Below are 21438 nucleotides of genomic sequence, written 5' to 3' on the forward strand. Positions count from 1 at the left end.
TCTCCCTGTATGTGTGAGTTTTCTATAAACCTAGAATGATAAGGAACCATCTGGAAGACGTGATTAGTGCAGTCATTAGCTTCCAGTTCCATTATAAAGTGGATTTTGGGGTGCTGGCTATTTAAATGCACTAAGAATGTACCCATTGTGTCTGGACAACGAGGCCAAATTGCAAACACATCATCAACATAGCATAGTGTTGATGATGTGTTTGAGCCACACTCAAACAAGCCAAAGCTGGTTTGAGTGTGGCTGTATTGATAGCTAGCTTTTCCAAGTGTTCTATGTAGAAGTTGGGTAATGGGGGGGGGGGGGGGGGAAGGCGAACCCATAGCTGTCCCATCTAATTATCACTAAACTGGATCTACTGTAGCAAGTATAGTTCATTGCATTGGGCTGTCTTCTCTGAACTTCAAAGCTCCAGCACTTTTTCACTTTGTCTCAAAAGAAACTTTATCATCGAAAATAGCAAATGTGATCAATTTGTTTAAAAGGTACCAGAGGTGCCTTTTAGACAAAGAGAGAGAGAGAGAGAGAGTCATTCCAATTTAGGTTAGCCAGATGTAAAACTGCTTCACATCTTTCTTTGAAAAGGCATTCATGCTTAAAACTGCTTCTATGGAGAAGATAAGTTTCATACTATGGGATACTGTGTTTAGTGTCAGTACCATGCTGTGCCAGAACAGACTTTTGAGGTTTCCTGTATTCAATGTAGTATTGATATATTGAAGATGTGGTTATTATATAATTTTTGTTGTTTTATAATAGAAACATATAAGTTGGTAAGGATTTTTATCAGATTAATGTTGAATAGGTTTTTCATAGAATGGTGGCAGATGTGGGAGAACAAGAGGTCATCCCTGAAAAACTATATAAAGGAGAGTGTGAGAAAAAGAGTGAGAAACGTGTTTTTTATTATTTTATTTTATTTATTTATTTTTTTATAGCAGAGAATGTGATTGTATTTAAGCCACAGTATTATGAGCTGTATGTAGCTGTGTGTCTTTAACTCCATGGAAATCTGAGGATAATAATAATAATAACAATACAACTATTTTTATTTTTATTTTTTGTTATTACTCTTCATTGACATCTTATTATACATGTAATATCTGCATTATTGCATATTAAACTAAACCGCGGATGCTTCATGATAGTCTGCTTAGAAGGAACACTAAACACTGCTTACAAAAGGTTCTTGCTAAAATATTTTCTGCTGTTTCCATGTTTGAATTAAATATTATGAAATGCTTTTATCATTTAGCTTTATTTATAAAATGAGAAAAAGAAATATATTGTGAAGCAAATTTTCTACTTTCTTTTAACTTTAGAGGGAGGCTAGAGGAAGTGTAACATTCAAGATTGTGCCAAGTTATAGAAGTGCACCACCACCTTGTGAGGTAAAATTTAAGTATGCTAATGAAATACCTGAAGCATTAAGACCATTCTGCTCAACTGCTTATTTCTGATCACAAATTTTCTTTCAAAAATAATTGTTATAAAGAAAAATATATTTTTCTATTGCTTTTTTCTTTTTTGGAAGTCTCGTATTTTTTATTTTGTTTTTTTCAGCATACATTCTTTAATACAAAGTGATTTTGTTTTAGATAGTGAAGTCTTATTTTATTAAGTAGCAGATTAAAAACATGCTAATATATTTTGTGCTGTTATTCAAAATCTGCTGATGTAGACAGTATCAGACTCTAAAGTCTCATATACTGGCAGTGGTTTCATATTTATGAGACTATTAAGTACCGCCTTATCTGAGATAGATGTGCCAAAAGTAATCTATTTGATTACATATCTATATATTGAAATAGTTTGATTATTATTTTTTTTAAAAAATGATAAGTAAATAAAATTAAGTAAAATAAATTACAAAAAAAAATGATAATTTTTATGATATTGGATGGCCGCAGAAAATCTTTACTTGTAATATATTTTTATACAATACATATTACTTGTTGGAAGTTGTTGTTATTGTTGGAAATTGTTATGAATTATTTACAAAGATATTAAGAGAAATAAGAAACCTACTAGAGAGCTGTTTCTTTTTATAATTTAGTTTGAATTTTGCTAGTAAAATACCATATATTTAGGTAACATTTGTACTTAAATATTGCAGATTTATTATTTTGTTTGTTATTCCTTTCAAGCCAAATACATACACATCACATATGTGTTTTGTTGTAGTGGCACTGTTTATTTGTCTTCTACTAATTACGTCTTCAATTTGCCATACCACTTGTGGATATTCATGATAGCATGAAATCTATTCTAGCAACGATTCTATGTACTTAAATCTGTTCTGACACAGAATAATTCATCTATCCTACAACTTATTAAAGTCTAATTTAGTAAAATCTAGTAAATTCTATTTAATAAAATGAATAAATAGAATATACATTATTAAAATCAGCAACATAATTTATAATATCGAACATAAAATTTATTCCCATGCTATGGAAATACATTCCACTTACCTACCATTGCTAGTGCCTCTCATGAATTTCTTCATCATAAATAAAATATTGCAGTTTTATTTCTTTTATTATTCCTTTCAAAACAAATACAGATGAACAAGAAAGTGTTCATTCTACTTATGTGATAAAATTGATGTATATTGTCCAGGTGCCGTCTCTTCAATGCCTTGCACAGTGCTGCTTATGTGTTCATAATCATTCCAGCAGTTTGCTATGTACTCTCTTGCAAAGTGCCCCCTGAACTTCTAGGAGCACAGTTCCTTCAATGCAGTACATGGCCCTGTATCTTTTGCACTCCAAATTGCAAGTGCAATTTTAATAATGAAACTATGTCATCTTCTCCTCATCAAGGATTAGCCATTTGCCTGTTTTGACTTCACATTGATCTTTTCACCTTGCAAATGGTCTTCCTTTCTTTTTCTTTTTTTCTTTTTGGTCTATATTTATTCATATCTTTTCATCCTATATAAATGCTTTCATTTTTCTCTTTAATATTTCTTGATCTTTTCATTTAACTCTAAATACCTAGCTCTCTTCTGATGTCTTCACTTTTTATATGATCTAATTTGCATATCCTTTAATTGTTCTTAAAAATCTAATTTTTGCTTTCATTATTCTCTTTTGAGAATGAGAAATACGGACTGAATAGTTCATATTTCTGAACCATATAATAGAGTGGCCATTACTTTATTTTAAATCTATTTATTTATTCATCTACATCTTTGTCTTTTTAAGTATATTATGCAACCTGAATAATTAAACTGTATTACCTGTTCTATTATTTTTATCTTCAGTACTATTTCTGATGTAATGTGATCTCTGCCTTTCAATGCCATGCTTTTAGTTTTCTTTTGTGAAATCGCATTATCAACAAATTCCTGATATACAATAGTCCCGCCCCCCCCCCCCTTATCCGTGGGGAATATGTTCCAAGACACCCCATGGATAGTACCAAACCCTATATATATATATATATATATATACTATGTTTTTTCCTATACATACATACATACATACCTATGATAAAGTTTACTTTATAAATTAGGCACAGTAAGAGATTAACTAATAATAAAATAGAACATTTATAACAATATACTGCGATAAAAGTTATCTGAATGTGAATGGAATCTTAGCAACCTCAGCATATGTTTATTATTATTATTTATTTATTTATTATTTTATGAAGTCGAGAGCTTTCATCATTTTTCATCTGATGATAACCGAGAACTACTGAGAACGTTGTGCAATTTAAAACTTATGAATTGTCTATTACTAAAAGAAAGAGCCATACGGCTTCATGTCTGCGATGTAAATTTATATAGACAAAGTTTATATTAGATCCAATATTATTTCAAAGCAGAACGTTTGTAGAAACTATGAAAATTTTGTAAGTTGACCTGAGAGCTTACGAGAATACAATCCTCAGCATCCCCGAGTTGCCTTAGCTTGCACTACGTAACTTAGTAGTTAAGGGAACTCATTTGTATTCAAATTTGCATTTGAAATTCATATTGTAATATGAGTTTCAAAGTCAAATGTTTCTACAAACATTCGGCTTTGAAATAATGTTGGATCTAATATCCACTTTGCCAATGTAATTATAAATTGTTTATTTCTGGAATTTTCCATTTCGGACCAGAGTCGACCATGGATAACTGAAACCATAGATAGCGAACCCGTGGATAAGGAGGAACTATGGTATATACCCTCGTGGGGGACCAGAATATTATGATAATACTACATGAAAAAGTTACACCATTACTAACTTTCGATTAACAATTTTTCTCCAAATTAATCTGTTATCTGTCAAGACTTCAACATTATCAGATCTTATATTTCTGAAGGCACTTTTTACTATATTAATCCACCTATATCTTGGTCTTCTTCTGGGTCTTTTTCCTGCCACCTTGGCAGAGAACACTTGTTTTGCTAATCTCTCCTCTCCCATTTTTTTAAAATGACAATACCATCTGAGATTAGCTCTGCTAACACATTCCTGAATGCTAAAAATGGCAAGCTCTTTCCTAATGTCATCATTGATACTGCCATTGATGTCATTTGTAAAATTTTTAGATTGTTATTGGCTTATCTTATTCATAATTCATAAACTGGTTTTTATCAGTTATCTGTACAGCATTATATTGTAACAGTTCTTCTGGTTAGCTGTTTTATTGTTTTTTTTGTTTTTTTTTATAATTTGATCTATCTATCTATGTCTATATATATATATATATTGAATAAAGTTGGAGAGAAACTACATCCTTATATTAATTAATTGGATTGATTAATTTCAATCTCTTCTGTTAATTTATTACCTAATTGTAGCTTTATTTTTTATATGAAATTTAAGTTTATGCAAAATGTAATGGATATCCTTGTGTTTTTTATTATTATTGTTATTAACATCAGACCTCCATGGAGTCAAAAGTCTCATCACAGGAGGTTTGCACTCTCATGCAAAAAGATCACATAAGCATGTCTTAAACTCATTCATTGTTTCTGCACTCATTACACTTTCAAGCAATGCATACTGCTCATTAATCCCTTTCCATGCAAACTTTCTTCTCATTCCCCTGTCTGCATCCCCTTTATACAGCATCCAGGGCCCCTAACCTCTAGGAACATAGCTCTCGATCAGTTCCCAAGCAGCATGCCTTCTTTCCACTCATCTCTCTTTCCATGCTATAGCTCTTAGTTGTAGCTCCTAGCTTCCTAAGCTTTGCATAATCACCAGCCATATAGTTCCACATATATCCCTTCTACACAGAAGCTTTCGTATGATTGGCAACAACCTAGTGATTACTTTATTGTCACTCTCACCAACTGGAGGAAGATAAGCACTTCATTCACAAACACCATCTCTGATGATATTACCAGATCTAAGACTCTCAGCACTCATATTCCCTTTGTTAAATATTGCCTAAAATAGTTGTCCCTTAAGAACTCAGGGAAGAAAATGAATTTCTTATTCCCTGATCCTATGTCTTCATTCCACTCAATATTGTCATAATTAAAATCACCCATAATGATCATCCTTCACTTGCTAAGCCAAGTTGTCTATACATTTCTTTGTCTCCACCCTCATCATTTCCCAGGCTATGGCAACACTCAACTAAATATCTTATCCCATCAACCTCCATCTCCATCATACTAATTCGAAATCACCACTGTTTTTTCCCTTTGTATTTCAACTTGGCACAAACATAATTTATCTGCTTTCATCAATGCAACTTTCTCTGTCTTCTTACTCTTCCCATCCTCACAAAAAACATCATCCTCCTTCATAGTTATTTCCATCAGGATATCATTCTCATCCAACCATGTTTTACTTACTCAACTATTTGTGGGCAAATAAACTCAATGCAACAATTTTTCTCCCTTATTGCTAATATTCCTGGCAACTGTAAATAAGCATGGCAATTTATTTCTTGGTCTATAAGCAATCCTACCCATGCCATTCCTCATATGTGACTTCTCACCTGATTCTGTCTGCTCACTTTTATCATTTGTCCCATATATCTCATCTCATCTTCTTTATACCCTCTTTTACCTTGCGGTGTCGAGGGTCCATTGATTATCGGACCTCAATCTGTTTACAGGATAAGGTGGTCAGCCCTATGCCCCGGTATATCCTATGGCCTGTAGTGTTAAGTTCTCAAGGCCAGTTTGTCTGCTTTGCGGGATGAAAAACCCCAGAATAAACTGGGGAAAAAACCCTGCTGTCCACGCCCAAGACTGGCTAACTTGGCTATGGTTGAGGAAGATCCTTCAGCTCCTCACGTCATTGTTGTTGTTGCTTCTTTTAATTCTTCCAGTCTAATTGGTTCTACATCTGTGCTATCAATTTTTTCATTGTTAATTTCTATTCATAAATTTAGTTCATACCATAAATTCTAATAATGTTCTATCCATTGTTTTTCTTGTATTATATTGATTTTTGCTGTAGCTTTTTCTTCATTATTTAATTTCATCAATTTTTTGTAGGATATTTCTTGTCTTCCATGTATATAACTTCTGTTTTATTAATAAATCTATCCCAAATATTTTGATGAGCTTTCTTTACTATAGATTTTGCTGTATCTCTTGTTTAAGAAATTATCTAAATGCAAACTGTTTTTCTTTAATTGGATTTTCTATATTTTTTCCAAATTTTTAATGTTTTTTTCTCAAGTTCTTCATGGGTTGCCTTGTGAATTATCTTGATTAAAAATTTCCATTATTCTTCTATATCTTCATTGATTTTTCTTCTTTTCAGTAAACTATTAATCATGGTTGATACAATAACTGCAACTTATCTGTCCAACTAAAAGTCTATTTAAATCTTCTTGAAGGGATTCAACATCAGCATTACTCTCTAAAACACACTTGAGTTCTACATCATAGGCAAATAACTGAATATCTCTACTTGAACCATCATTAACACTTACTTCTTGATCACTTCCTTTCTTTTCTGAGATGTTTCCTTTACTGATATCTTTTATACCACAAATCTCCTGCACATCTTACTGATCTATTATTCATGTCCATGACAAGCTAGTATACTAGCTTGTCATGTAGTAATCTGTTAAATAATCATAATATTATTATTATTATTATTATTATTATTATTATGTGATGCCTCTAAGGCATCCTAAGACTCATCATGGGCAGGCACACTGCTCCACTACACAACAGCTCACTATTCTCTACTTAATCCTCCTCCTCCTCCTCCTACTACTACACACTATGACACTACTACCATCAACACAAAATGCTATCGCCCACCACCACCACCAGCAATAGTATTTTGTGTCTATAAATTGCATGTGTCCTGTTGGCTGATTCGCCTGTATGCAAGATGGAAAACCTGAGTTTCCAGGAGATAAAAACCTTGCTACCTCCATATGAGATTGGCTAACTTACCTTCAGTTGAAAAAGCCCATATAAAGATTCCTCTTGTCACAATGAAAATCAAACTCAGGTCTTTCCAATTTAAGAGTGCAATGTCTAATTGTCCTTCCAGTTGTGCTTCGAAGGTGCTATATATCTTCACTAAGACAAAAAATATTACCATGTGGATCTCCTAGGTATCTCACACATTCTGTATATATTGCTCATCTGATCAGATAGCATACCTGTTCTTCACCCAACAGATTGTGGGTTCATATGTCACTTTAGGCATGGATGTTTTTAGGAAAGATGAATGTTATCATTCATTATGAGACCATTACCACCTTACTTGCTGGCTTGAAAAACTTCCATGTTTTGTCTCATGAACAAAGTTTCTGGATTATCTAGCCTTTTAGCCCACCTACAACACTAATATTAATCTGCAGTCTTTAATAAGTTTTTTTTAAAAAAAATACAAATTAAACACATTTCATAAAATCCAAGTAAATGACAAGAGCAAGATCCTCTCTTAACAAACTGATACAGATCATTAAACAAAGAGTCCTATATTCTAGTCCTAACCAATCTCTCCAATATCTTAACCATAACTGCACACATACAGGCTGGTCTATAATTAGAAATCTCTGGCTTAGCATCCCTCTTGTGCAGGAGGAGTGTTTTGTTTTCCAGCCATTTCTTTGGATGGAAGGTAAAATATAAAACTCTCATTAAACAAGCAAAATGAGAGAAATTAATGTAACATTAAAATAATAATGAAGTTATGAAATGGTATATTTTTAATCTACATTATGTATTAAACAACCAACAATATATATCATCAACCTTTACAGCCGTGCTGACATATAGTTTACTCATCACCTTATACACCTCTTTCTTTTAAGGTTACATGGTGATCAGCACTCATATTTGTAAATTTAGGGACACAAAAACACACATATTGAACAGATTATTTTATTAATTACTAATAAAATAAAACTTGACGTTTCGACCCCTGTATCGAGGTCATCATCGGAAGAATACAAGTGTATAAGGACCACGCACTCCAAACATACCACAGAATTGATTGGAAAAATACCAAGTCCCTACACCGCACCAAAACCTAGTTTGAGAGAAAATTTATAGAGTCATGTGAAATGCTCAAACACAACCCAAATCTCAACAAAAATGATGGCCTAACCATTTCAAGAATGTGGAGGACCCATCTACAACCTATATAACAACTTAAACTAGCCATAGAAAAATCCCACTACAAGAAGACAACCAGGTGAAGTGTTTGTAACATTCAACAGCAACTGAAGGAAATCATATTATAACAATCAGAATTATCCAGAAGAATATTAATACATGAGGACTTTAGCAGTTTATTGTAGCTGTATTTATTTATTTATTTTTATATCACTAGAGGTCAGGCTAGTGGAAAAGGATTAATTAACTACGTAGATTTAGTTTACCAGTATACAGGGCATGAGCATGTAGCTTGGTTCCTTATACACTTGTATTCTTCCGATGATGACCTCGATACAGGGGTCGAAACGTCAAGTTTTATTTTATTAGTAATTAATAAAATAATCTGTTCAACACGTGTGTTTTTGTGTCCCTAAATTATATACCTCTGTTCATTCATTTCTGGGTCCATCTATTATTTTCTGGTCCACCATTCTGGATTTTTCTCAGCATCACTCTCACTGTTATTATGAACTCAGATTGGGAAGTATATAATTATATCTCCTACATTTTCCTATTATTACAATGACATTTGTTGTCATTTAATTTATTACATTTATTGACAAAAATGACATTCTTGGGTTAAGTAGAACTTATAAGATTGTATTATGTTGGAATGAGATTTTGTAATGAGAACTGCATTTTATTTTTGTAAGTGATTGGAATAGATCAGATATATTGCAGTATTATTTCTCTTTGTATTTAACAATCCATATTCTAACTTGATAGTTTATTAATTATATTGAAAGTTTATTAATTACATATACTCATTGTAGTTCGTTTTACTGCAACTGTATTATGAGTAATAGTGTTAGTTGTCATAACATCTGTACAAATTTGTACAGTGTTGTACATATGAGTTTATTTACGTTGACTTCTTGTGAGGTCCTAAACATGTAACAGGCATATAAATACAAGCTTCACACTCTTGTGAATAGTTATTATTTAGTGTATTGTCATTCATTGCATTATGGATTGCTAAGCATGGCATGTTGTTCTTTCTTTCTTTTTTCTTTTTTTTTTTTTTGTTTTGTTTTAGTGTTTGTGTGACAAATGTGAAGTATGATAGCATTACAGTAGCCTCTACTCATAGAAGATTACCATGGTATTTTTACACATATATTAATGATAGCAAGAGTTGCATTAAGAATTTTATTAAAACAAAAATTTATAATTTTTTTTTACTAGTTATCTTCTTCTTCTTAAATAGCTTCTCCAATTTGGAGGTTAGCAATCATGGTACACCAGAATGTCTGTTCCTCTGATATCCTTTTGATCTCATAATGGCACTTATTGCCCACCGCTTCTTTGCATCATCAACCCAAGAAGTTCTTGCTCTACAGGAGATCTTCTTCCCTCTAATTTTCCCTCCATGTTTCCAGAGACATTTTTACTGCTAATCTCATCTTTCACTTCCTTGGTTTTTAATCCTATTTCCCAAGTAAGCAAACAGACAAGTAAGTCAAGTTCGCACATAATCCACCTTTACCATGAGCTGCCTCAGGCTAGCACTACCACGAGTTGCCTCAGACTTGCACTATGTGCAGGCGCAAACTTGACTTACTTGTCTGTTTGCTTACTTGGGAAATGGATTAAAAACCAAGTTTATATAAAATTACTTGGTATCTTGATTTTGTATGGATTTTGGATTTATATGGATTTTGTATATTGTTATTATTATTATTATTATCGTTATTGATAATAATACAAACAATGATTGTGGATGAATGAAGTCATTCATCCACAATCATTGCTCCTCCTAAAACATAACGTTGGATTGTTGTGCTGGTCTTCTCTCATATTCTGATTTTTCTCCTTCTTTCCTTATTATACCAGTCACTTTATGCTTTTCCATAGCCCCTTTTTCATCTACATTTCCTGTCATCCATTTTACTCCAGGTATAGAGTTCACCATTGCTGTTAACAAATATTTCCTTTCCTTCAGCACTACTGATCTCTCTTCATTCAAATTTTTCAATCCATTTCAAACATTGATTTCTGTGTCTGCTATAATGACCGCCTTATAATTCTTCCTAAATTCCTTTCTCTCTGATAATACATCCAGCATGACTATTCAGCTCCCAAAATCAAGTTTTTGTGCTCTCACTAACCAAAAGCATTTATGATATCTCAGCCACAAACCATCAAATCTTAAACTCATGATTCTCGTGTTTCTTTAACCATGTGCACTGTCTAAGATATTTGTCTACCAACAATTCTAAGAAATTCAGTTTCCTTTATCCACTTTATATTACCATAAGTTTGCATTTGCTACACTAATTTGCCTGAACATTTCCTGCTTATCATTCTTTCTTCCTTGCATCATCCCACTAAATATCTTGTTTTGTGCACTCTCAAGCCATCAGTGCCATTTCTTTCCTCGTTCTCTGCCCTGAGAAGGCACAAGTTATCACCTATCACAAGTAACACTTCATCACTCTGTTTACCCTTTCTATCCTGCTAAAATATGCTCCACCCTTATCTTGCAGCAATCCTCTGTGTTACCTTCATTACCTTTGCAATATGTCCCCTAAATTTCAGGTTGCTATCAATCATCAACCCCAGATCTCTTGTCTCCTCTACTTCCTCCAGTTTAACTCCTCCCATAGAGTATGCAGCATCCCATCGATGTGTCGCAAACCTCAAGACCTTACATTTTGCTGTATTAAACTGATACCCCCATTCATTTGCCCATCTATCTTGCTTATTCAAATCCTCTTGCAGGGCTACCACATTTGTACTATTACTAATAACCCTTCCCAGCTTCGCATCCTCCACAAACAACTGAATATCCCCTTGCAATCCACTGACAATGTCATTGATATAAAGGTTAAACAATATAGGTCCCAGTACTGAGCCTTGTGGGACCCCACTTGTAACCCTCTGCTTCCTTGAAACTGCCCCACCATACACAACTCTCTGATACCTATTGGACAGCCAATCCTGAATCCAGTTGATCAATCTGACATCCAGACCCATGTGCTGCAACTTGAATACCAGCTTATCATGTGGCACCCTGTCATATGCCTTTCCTTCATCTAATGCTCTTGTAACTTTATCATAAAAGGCTAGCATATTGCTAAAACAAGAGCTCCCCTTCACAAATCCATGCTGACTCTCACAGATAACATTACCCTCATCTGCTCAATGCTGTATATGGTCCCTCACTACCTTATGCAATGGCACTATCTTACCTTCCTTCCATTCCATGGGCACCTTTCCTGATCTTACTAACTAGTGATGACACACAAACTGGCCTATAATTAGACACCTTTCTTGATCTTACTAACTAGTGATGACACACAAACTGGCCTATAATTAGATACCTTTCCTGATCTTACTAACTAGTGATGACACACAAACTGGCCTATAATTAGACACTTCCAGTCTGCTACCGCCCTTATGCAATGGCACTATCTTACCTTCCTTCCATTCCATGGGCACCTTTCCTGCAGCCAGACTTTCATTGAAAAGCCAGGTCAAAGGCCCTGTCAGTTCCTTAGCACACTCTCTCAAAACTTGTGGTGAAAGACCATCCAGTCCCACAGCTTTACTAACATCCAGAGTACTCAGTATGTGGAACACACTCTCCTCCTGCACCTCTAAACCTCGAACCTGCGCTATCCCTCTAGAATTCAAATTGACTCCTCCAGGATGAAATACTCCAATAAAGTTATTCACACAATACCTGTCATACTTCTCCTTAAATTCAATGAAGCATTCACAACCACTTCTGGCAAAGCATTCCACCCATTCACAACCCCCAAGCAAAAAATCTAGTCCTAATACCACTGGTCTTAAAAAAGTCATCAGTATGAATCCTATAAAACCCCTTTAATAATTTATATGCATCTATCATATCTCCTCTCCTACGTCTATCAGCTAGTTTTTGGGACCCAAGTCCCTTGCCTCATTAACTTCTTGCAGTTCAATTCCATAGTAAACAGTGGGAAATTCAAGAATGAAGATTCTTTTCTCCATGTACCTTCGTTGTTGTTTGATTTTTAAATTTCCACTGAAATATTTGTATTTATAATTAACCTTCATCAGTTAAATATTTAGCTGTGCTTAATGTGTAACTTTATTTAAATAAGTACTGCAGACTCATTCCTTTTATTCTTGATACACATAGTAAAGGCATTGCATCAGTCTCCCATTGTTTCCATACCTATTATTGTTTACTTCAGCTTCCACTTGGCTCAGTGATATGCTATACAGCTTCCCAACTTTCAAACCATTATCCTCACATGTGAGGCTATCTCTGTTACACACGTAGTCAATTCTAGTTTCTCTACTTTAACAGTTTCACTTTCCAGAAAACAGCAAATTTTCCAAATTCTTGCATATGGCTCTCTTCTGTCATCAAATGCACTCCAAGTATTCATGTATTACAGACCTCTCTTCCAACATGTATTCTCACTATCATTTCATGTTCCTATTATAACTTCTCTTCTCAACTCTGGGTATTATCTTGGTATTATCGTACCAAGGTATGATACTGACAAGTAATAGATTAATTTGTAGGAAAATTTATAAAAATAACAGACAAAAGGAACATATTGGAGATGTCAACAACAGAGAAGACAGTTCAGGGTTGGCATTCCATTTCTCCAACACTCACCACAGCATCGAATGGGATAAGAGCTCCATGCCATACATAGAAGAAGACTACAGCTCTTGCAACATAAAAGAAGCTACAGTGGTAATCCACTCACAAGGTATCCTAAACAGAAACCAAAGGATGATTCTGTGTGACATTTGAAAATCACTCATTAGATCTCTAAACACATCAGAGTTTAATTCTCTCTGCTAACTATCAGATGCACCTGCTTAACAATGACTGACCATTTGCCAGCATCCACTTTCCACATGTTTCTATTGTATTTGCATAACGGTTCCTATGCATTCTGTATTTTTTTTAGTAATCAAGTGTAGTGAAGATGTTGTGGCCTTTCAGGAAGACTTGAATAGATTGGGCACGGAAATGGGGATGTGAGTTCAATGTTGCAAAATGTAAGGTTTTAAAATTTGGAAAACAAAGATGGGATGCAGAATTTATGCTTGGTGAGAATATATTGTTGGAGGTAGAGGAAATAAGAGATCTGGGGGTGATAGTGGATAAGGATCTAAAATTTAGGGGACACATCGCCAAAATTGTGAAGACAACACAAAGGCTTCTGGGAATGATGCAGAGGACACTGACGTGTAGAAGTAGGGAGATTCTTGTTCCGTTGTATAAGGCTTTGATTAGGCCACACATGGACTAATGTGCCCAGATTTGGTCACTGGGTTTTCAGAAGGATGAAGAGATGTTGGAAAGGGTCCAAAGGAAACTGACTAAGGTAGTTTCTGACCTCTGGAATATCAATCTTCTCAATCTTTCCTCTCAAGTATGAGGAAAGATTGAGAAGATGTAATTTGCAGAGTCTGGTGGACAGGAGAAAGAGGAGAGATATGATAGAGACCTACAAGTTGGTAAGGGGTTGTTATAGGATCAATGCTGGAGAAGTTTTACAGAGAATAGTGGGAGATCAGGGGAGAACCGGAGGTCATCCCTGGAAACTGTATAAAGAGGATGTGAGTAGGGGAGTGAGAGGCAGGTTTTTTTCGTGCAGAGTTGTGAATGATTGGAATGCCTTGCCTGAGAATGTGGTGTCTGCAAAGAGTTTGAATGTGTTTAAAACACGGTATGATGAGCTGTGTGTATGTGTAATAAAAGGACCTCCCAGATGAGTCTTTGACTCCATGAGGTCTTGGGGTGGTAATAATAATAATAATAATGTATTGATTCATTCTTGAGGCTTGTTGTTTATTTATATTTGTATGTTCATCCAAACCCAAATGAAGCCACTGGTTCATGTGGCAAAACTAGTTTGTAACTAGTAATATCAAATCTTACAGCAAATAAACCCAGTGTTAGTTATTTTTATTACATTAGTTTTGTTGTTGAAAATAATCTTGTAGGAAAATTGTTGATAAGAGATTAGTAATAATATAAACTTAATCATGTAGTATTGTCATAGTATCCTGTACATCCCATGAGGGTACATATCAGGAAATTGATGATGGTCGATGGTAACACACTCACTATAGGCTCCCTTTTTATATTTTTCTGCCATGTAACCTCTAACACTGATCTCAGATCTTTTGCAACCTGATTTACAGTTCTGAGGCCATTTGTACCACTTTCCTATCTCTATTTACCTTGTTCCTGCATGCTTTTGACTTCCTTTCACTTTCTCTCTTTCTGTGGCTCCCCTGTTCTCTTACCTTCCTCTCGCTCCTACTGTTTCCCTTACTCTCTCAGTCTTTAGATTTCTTTTCATTCCATCCATTGATCTCTCATTCTTGTGAAATTCACTCTTGTTCTACTTGCATCAGTTAATTTTGTCTTGAGTCTCCTAATCTCCTCATTCACCTTCTTAACTTGTTCTTCATGCTTTCTATTTCCTTTCTCAGTACCTCTACTTCTCTCTTCAAGATATCCTGCCTTCAGATTCATCTATAGTGTGATCTTGGCCATCTCTCAAACAGTTACATATTCCTCTTCCATTATAGTCAGCAGATCTTTCATATTTTTTGAAAGATATTGCCATCAGTGAATTTGAAGCTCAGAAACTATTTTGCACATAGCAGCAAACAAGAGTCATTCTCTGTACAGCATTGTGAATGTTGTACAAAGAATGACTCTGTTAACAAATGTTACTGTTAACTCATGAATGCTTCATTCAAGAGTTAACATTTACATTTGTTAGCATCAACTGTATGAACTTAAATTTTTTGAATGTTGTTTGGTATGTTTTATGTTCTTGGTCGATTGGTAGAGCCTCTGCTACTAATGGCTTGCAAAAAGTTAAGCAAGTTTGAGCGCAGTTAGTAGTTGGAAGGGAATCAATCGTTCGATGCTGTGGACACACTCTCCCTTGATGAGTCTTTGGACTCACTGGAGGTATCACATAATAATAATAATAACAGATTCATTTTATGATCTCGACAAAGTTGGCAAGTATAGTCAGTGAAAGATACATAGGCATGTTGTAACTTCTGTTGTGAATAATAAATGTAAAAATGCATTAATAATAATGAAAATACCATGGTGACAATGCTGATGAACTACATGTCAAATAATAATAATAATAAATTACTTAATTAAAGAAAATTGGAAAGTGCTGTTGAAAATTTATGGATAGTTTAAATATTATAACCTAAGGAAATTGATTTTTTATTTAAATTGTAGTTAATGCTATTTTTTAAGTGATGGCATCTTGGTATAAAGATAGCTCATAATAACAATCATCACTAATTTCATTTTCTTCTTTACGTGCTGCTAGTATTTCAGGATAAATCCTCCACCGGTTCTTGTAAGTAATCCTCCTCCTCCTCCTCCTCCTTGTTTATATTCAACCAGTGTTTGTAGCCTGTAATAAAAAAAAGTAAATAAATAAATACACAATTCTTAGAACATTTTGGTTGTTTGCATTGTATGTAACATTAAATGGTATATAATTTCTGCTGTGAAGATGTATCTGTATTTCAGTATTATTATAGTTATTAGTAGTGGTCAAATGTAACGTCAACCAAAAATGAAAAATAGTTGTCATGTATATGAACCTTCAAAATTAGTAGTCACTATTAGGAAAATGTAGTTTAGATTTCTAGTACGATATAATCTACTCGATATAATAACATGTAATACTTTGCAAATTTGAGGTAAACAGTCATGTTGATTATTTTTCAAGGCTCTCTAGAAGTTGATTGATGCTGATGCAGTAGTAATAGATAATATATGGAGAGTATTTTGAAATAGAGAACAAATAGTAATAATGATTACTTTTGGTTTGATAAATGTTATCCTGTTTAAGCAAAATGTCTTCCGTTTCCATTAGCTGAACTATCTAGAATTTGTTGCACCATTTTAGGTATGATGTCTAATTGCCCACAGATATGCAATTGTTAATTGATAAATGGAATTAATGAAAATGTTTATGTTCCTATTTAAAATCAATAACTGCTTGTGAAATACAAATAAATCTGAATTATGTTTTGCTATCAATGAAATCAGTTACTAATATATGCTTATTTTTTTAAGTAATCTTAAATGTGAATGAAAAGTATATTAAAGTCCATAATTATATTAACTACAATTAATACTCCTGTCTGTGAAGTATCTTATTACTATTATTATATTAAAATGTGTTTTCCTGACTGAATTTATTTGGATACTTCATATTCTAATTTTGTGTTTCACTTTTCCCCTAATTAAAAAACCTAGCTTCTTATAAGAAATTTACAGAGAAAAAAAATAGTGCTTTTATTAAATCATAAAATACATTTTAGCACAATGATATTTAGAAAAGGTCCATGTGTGATTATCACCCAGTTTATATTTTTCTCTGCTAATTCTGCTAATGCTAGTAAACTCCACAAATTTAATACAAATAATTTCCTTTTTCTAATATCATTTCTCGTGATATGATGTGATATGACTAAACAGCTTAGTAAATATCTTAATATCATTGTTTCTTGGTGGCCATTTACCATTTGGGATAATAAAGAGATCCTAGTTTTTTATACTAGGAAGTTTGAAATTGTAACCATTGTACTTAGTATCAATATGATCTTAATAGTAAATTTAGTACTGCACTCATAAATTCATTGAATTGCTTCAGCCTAACTGATATTCTATTCTGAATTTACCTTGATTCGTGGAAGACCCCAGCAAATTGCATATGATGATATATATGTTTACACATCTTAGCTTAATCATATTCAAATGAAAAGGCTTGGGTGCATTCTGCAGAGTCAGTTTTAAAAGCAGAGAAATTAGTTTCAGGTAATTGTTACAGTGGAGACTGGGTAACTGTCCTTCCTCATTTAGCATCTATCAATAAAATGTGTATTCAAAAGGTTAACATGAAGAATCAGTTGCTTAAATTTATATTTTATTTAATTATATGAATGGAAACAAAGGTGATCCTACAAAAATTATAGTATCTAGTGTCTCATATCAAGGTCTTTATGAAAAGGACTAAATATTAAAGATTTCTGACACTTTTATCTTTACACCTTAATGATTTCTTCCATTTACAGAGATAAATGAATACATTCTAATAGTAATTAATTATTCTGGATTGTAAATGTATCTGTTCAGTCTTAACAGAAAAATGAAATGCTTTGAAATGGAAATCTGTTGTACTTTTTATTAGATGGGATTAAGTTGCAAATATGAAACATTTTGGAATTAGAAAAAATGAATTTGTGTAATACATTATTCATTATTTTTTCCAGCTATTTTCCTACTCCTATCTTATTATAGCATTAAAATATAAATTTTTTGTGACATACTTCCTCTCCTATTCCTCACCACAAAAAAAAAAGGTACACAAAACAACATAATAATACAAATCCAAACTGCTGCACTGTATAGAGTTTGTAACGATTAAGACTCATGTTAGAATATTAGAAATATTTGTTGATATTGAAGTGTAATGTTGTGCTTCATTGATACTTTGTTTTCTTATTAATATGTGTATTTTATATGCTGTGAAATTAGAAGAATTTCTTATGCAGTCTTGTTTCTATATTTCATATGCAGTAAATGACTTGTTTTATATTTTGAAATTCTGATAACAGTGAGCATTGTCATGTGCATGTAGTAAATATGATAATGGTGGTCATGTAGATTGGAAAAAGAGTACAACGAACAAATTATGGTTGTGATCAAGGCATGTTTACCATGTCTTCCACTGTATAACCTTGTTAATATAAATACTAACAAAAAGTAAAGAAATAAATGCTTGTTGCAAGTAGTCCCTGTAGTGTTGAGTCCTTTGCTGAATATTATTCAGACAGTATCAATTATGGAAGCTGATAGTACTAGAAATATTTCACTCTTAAAAATCAGTACAAGCTTTTGATATATAAAATTCTGATATATAAACTTTAGGTCAAAACTGGATAATATCACATGTCAGGAAGTACAATTATGGCCTCTGGAGCAAAGTGCATTTTGTTAATAGTTCATTTTTTTTTCTTTTTTTATTATTATTCAAGAGTGAAATTTGCATAATTTCTTCCATTATAGTATGTATCACTAAATAGTTATTAAAACATTTCACTGGCAGTACAGGAAAACATATTTATTAAATCACAAGATTTAAGGATTAATCATTTGTTCCAAGATCTAAAGATTATTCAGGTAGCAAAAAACAAAATCTGATTGTGTTATCATTCATTCATTCTTTAGTACCTAATAAAAACATGAAAACTGTTTCACTTAAAAACTTTCTGATCTTCTGTTCATCTGAATTTGCCAAAATGTTTTCTTTCTTGTTATGTTTCTATTGTCCTTAACATTAGTGATTTATATATTTATTTACAAATTTAATGATTATATAAATTATCGAAATTGTATAACTATTATCCATTTTTGTGTATCAATCTTTTTTATACCAAATACCAAAGTATAATGTATGATTCAAATCCTATTTATTTCATTTTATTATTTTCAACTAAATTGGTAAATATTCATTTGTTAATGATAACATGTTTATTCTATATATAACTGTGCATGTGTGCATGTGCATGCACACACACTGTATTTACAGATATTGTAATGCATTTTGCTAGACTTGCAATAGTGGTGGTGTAGTATTGTGACAACTTTTTACTTAATGGTTATTAAAACATTTCACTGTCATTACGGGAAAACAACTTAAGAAAAGTTATGACTAAATTTTTGATGAATGACCATTAAATGAATAATGAAATACATTTATAACCCCCGATAAACCTAAAATTATTGCAAGTTTAATAATTATAAAATAATTTAACCCATTCTAATAATTATTTTCATAATGACAATAATAATATCAAATAAAAAAAATGCTCACAAAATGCATCTCTGTAAAATATTGGATCATCTCTCATGAAGTTTGCTATAACTAAATGTAATATTGTAGTACTAAATTTGACTGCAACAGTTTTAGATTACAGTCAGATGTAGTACAGTATTGCACTTGGGACAGTAACCTTGACAGTTTGGTAATCTTTGAAAAGCATGAAAAATATTCCAGAAATACTGGGTTTCTTATTGCAAGCAAATTGTAAGCAGGATGTTAAAAATAAATAAATAAAATAAAAACAGTAATCTGAAGAAACAAAAAAAAATTACCATGGCTTGAGATATATAATTCATAATAATCTGTGATGCAGTTGAAAATAAAACTTAAGTTGAAGTGATAAAGAATCTGAGATCAAAGAGTGAAATGCATAGTAATGTAAAAAAAAAATTTCAGTTAAAAACAGAAATTTCCATGTAATAAAGTATAGACAATGATATTTAGCATGAATGCAGTATCTTTATCTTCCCTTATTTTTCTTGCACTAAAATAGATTTTGATCAGAAAAAAATAAGCCTAAAACGTTTTCTAGAAAAAATACTTGGAAAATATGTGATGCTGAATGAACAAGTTAATGAAAAATTTAACATTATTATTATTATTCAGGCCTCCATGGAGTCAAAAGACTCATCGTGGGAGGTCCTTTCTAAGAAACACAGTCTATCATACCATTCCATAAACGCATTGACCGTTCTCGATCTCACCAATCCATCTGGCAATGCATTCCATGGTTAAACCACCCTCTTGCTCACAGTTTCCTTTTGTAACTTCCAGGGATGGCCCCTTGTCATGACTCCTTCCAGCTGTTCAACCAAGCAAAGGAACTCCCCAGTGTCAACCCTGTAACCACCTCTCAACAGTTTAAAAGTCTCTATCATATTGCCTCTCCTTCTTCTATCCACCAAACTCTGCAGTTCACACTCTCTCAGCCGATCCTAATAACTAACATTGTACAGTCCTGACACCATCTTTGTTATCTGCCTTTGTACCCTTTCCACAGTTAATTTATCCCCTTCAAATCATGGGGACCAGATCTGAGAACAATAGTCTAAGTGTGGTCTGATCAAAGTCTTATACAAAGGAATGATAACCATTTTATCTCTGCAGGTCAGTGTCCTTCTCATTATTGCAGCAATCCTCTGTGTTACCTTCACTACCTTTGCAATATGTCCCCTAAATTTCAGTTTTCTAGCAATCATCAACCCCAGATCTCTTGTTTCCCCTAATTCCTCCAGTATAACTCCTCCTATAGAGTATGCAGTGTCCCAAACCTCAAGACCTTACATTTTGCTGCATTAAACTGACACCCCCATTCATTTGCCCATCTATCTTGCTTATTCAAATCCTCTTGCAGGGCTACCACATTTGTACTATTACTAATAACCCTTCCCAGCTTCACATCCTCCACAAACAACTGAATATCCCCTTGCAATCCACTGACAATGTCATTGATATAAAGGTTAAACAATATAGGTCCCAGTACTGAGCCTTGTGGGACCCCACTTGTAACCCTCTGCTTCCTTGAAACTGCCCCACCATACACAACTCTCTGATACCTATTGGACAGCCAATCCTGAATCCAGTTGATCAATCTGACATCCAGACCCATGTGCTGCAACTTAAATACCAGCTTATCATGTGGCACCCTGTCATATGCCTTTCCTTCATCTAATGCTCTTGTAACTTTATCATAAAAGGTTAGCATATTGCTAAAACAAGAGTGCTCCTTCACAAATCCATGTTGACAAATCCATAGCTAGCATTATCCTCATCAGCCCAATGCTGTATACGGTCCCTCACTACTTTCTCCAAGATCTTACTGACTACTGATGACACATGGACTGGCCTATAATAAGACACTTCTAGTCTGCTACCACCTTTATGCAATGGCACTATCTTACCTTCCTTCCACTCCATGGGAACCTTTTCCGCAGCCAGAC

At 33.4% G+C, this 21438-nt stretch overlaps 1 protein-coding gene across 2 annotated transcripts in view; it reads left to right on the forward strand.

Annotated features, from left to right (window-relative positions):
• Window positions 1–21438, forward strand: part of LOC150095070 (peripheral plasma membrane protein CASK-like) — a 356952-nt gene that overhangs the window by 209128 nt on the left and 126386 nt on the right. For both annotated transcript variants that reach the window (XM_090411455.1, XM_090411456.1), the window contains exon 5: window positions 1332–1400. In XM_090411455.1, the coding sequence (XP_090267581.1) occupies window positions 1332–1400 (69 nt within the window). The remainder of the gene's footprint in view (window positions 1–1331; window positions 1401–21438) is intronic.

Source organism: Typopeltis vanoorti, chromosome 21 (genome assembly GCF_054136105.1).
Source record: "Typopeltis vanoorti isolate ZY-2024b chromosome 21, IOZ_Tvanoo_1.0, whole genome shotgun sequence".
Lineage (NCBI taxonomy): Eukaryota > Metazoa > Arthropoda > Arachnida > Uropygi > Thelyphonidae > Typopeltis > Typopeltis vanoorti.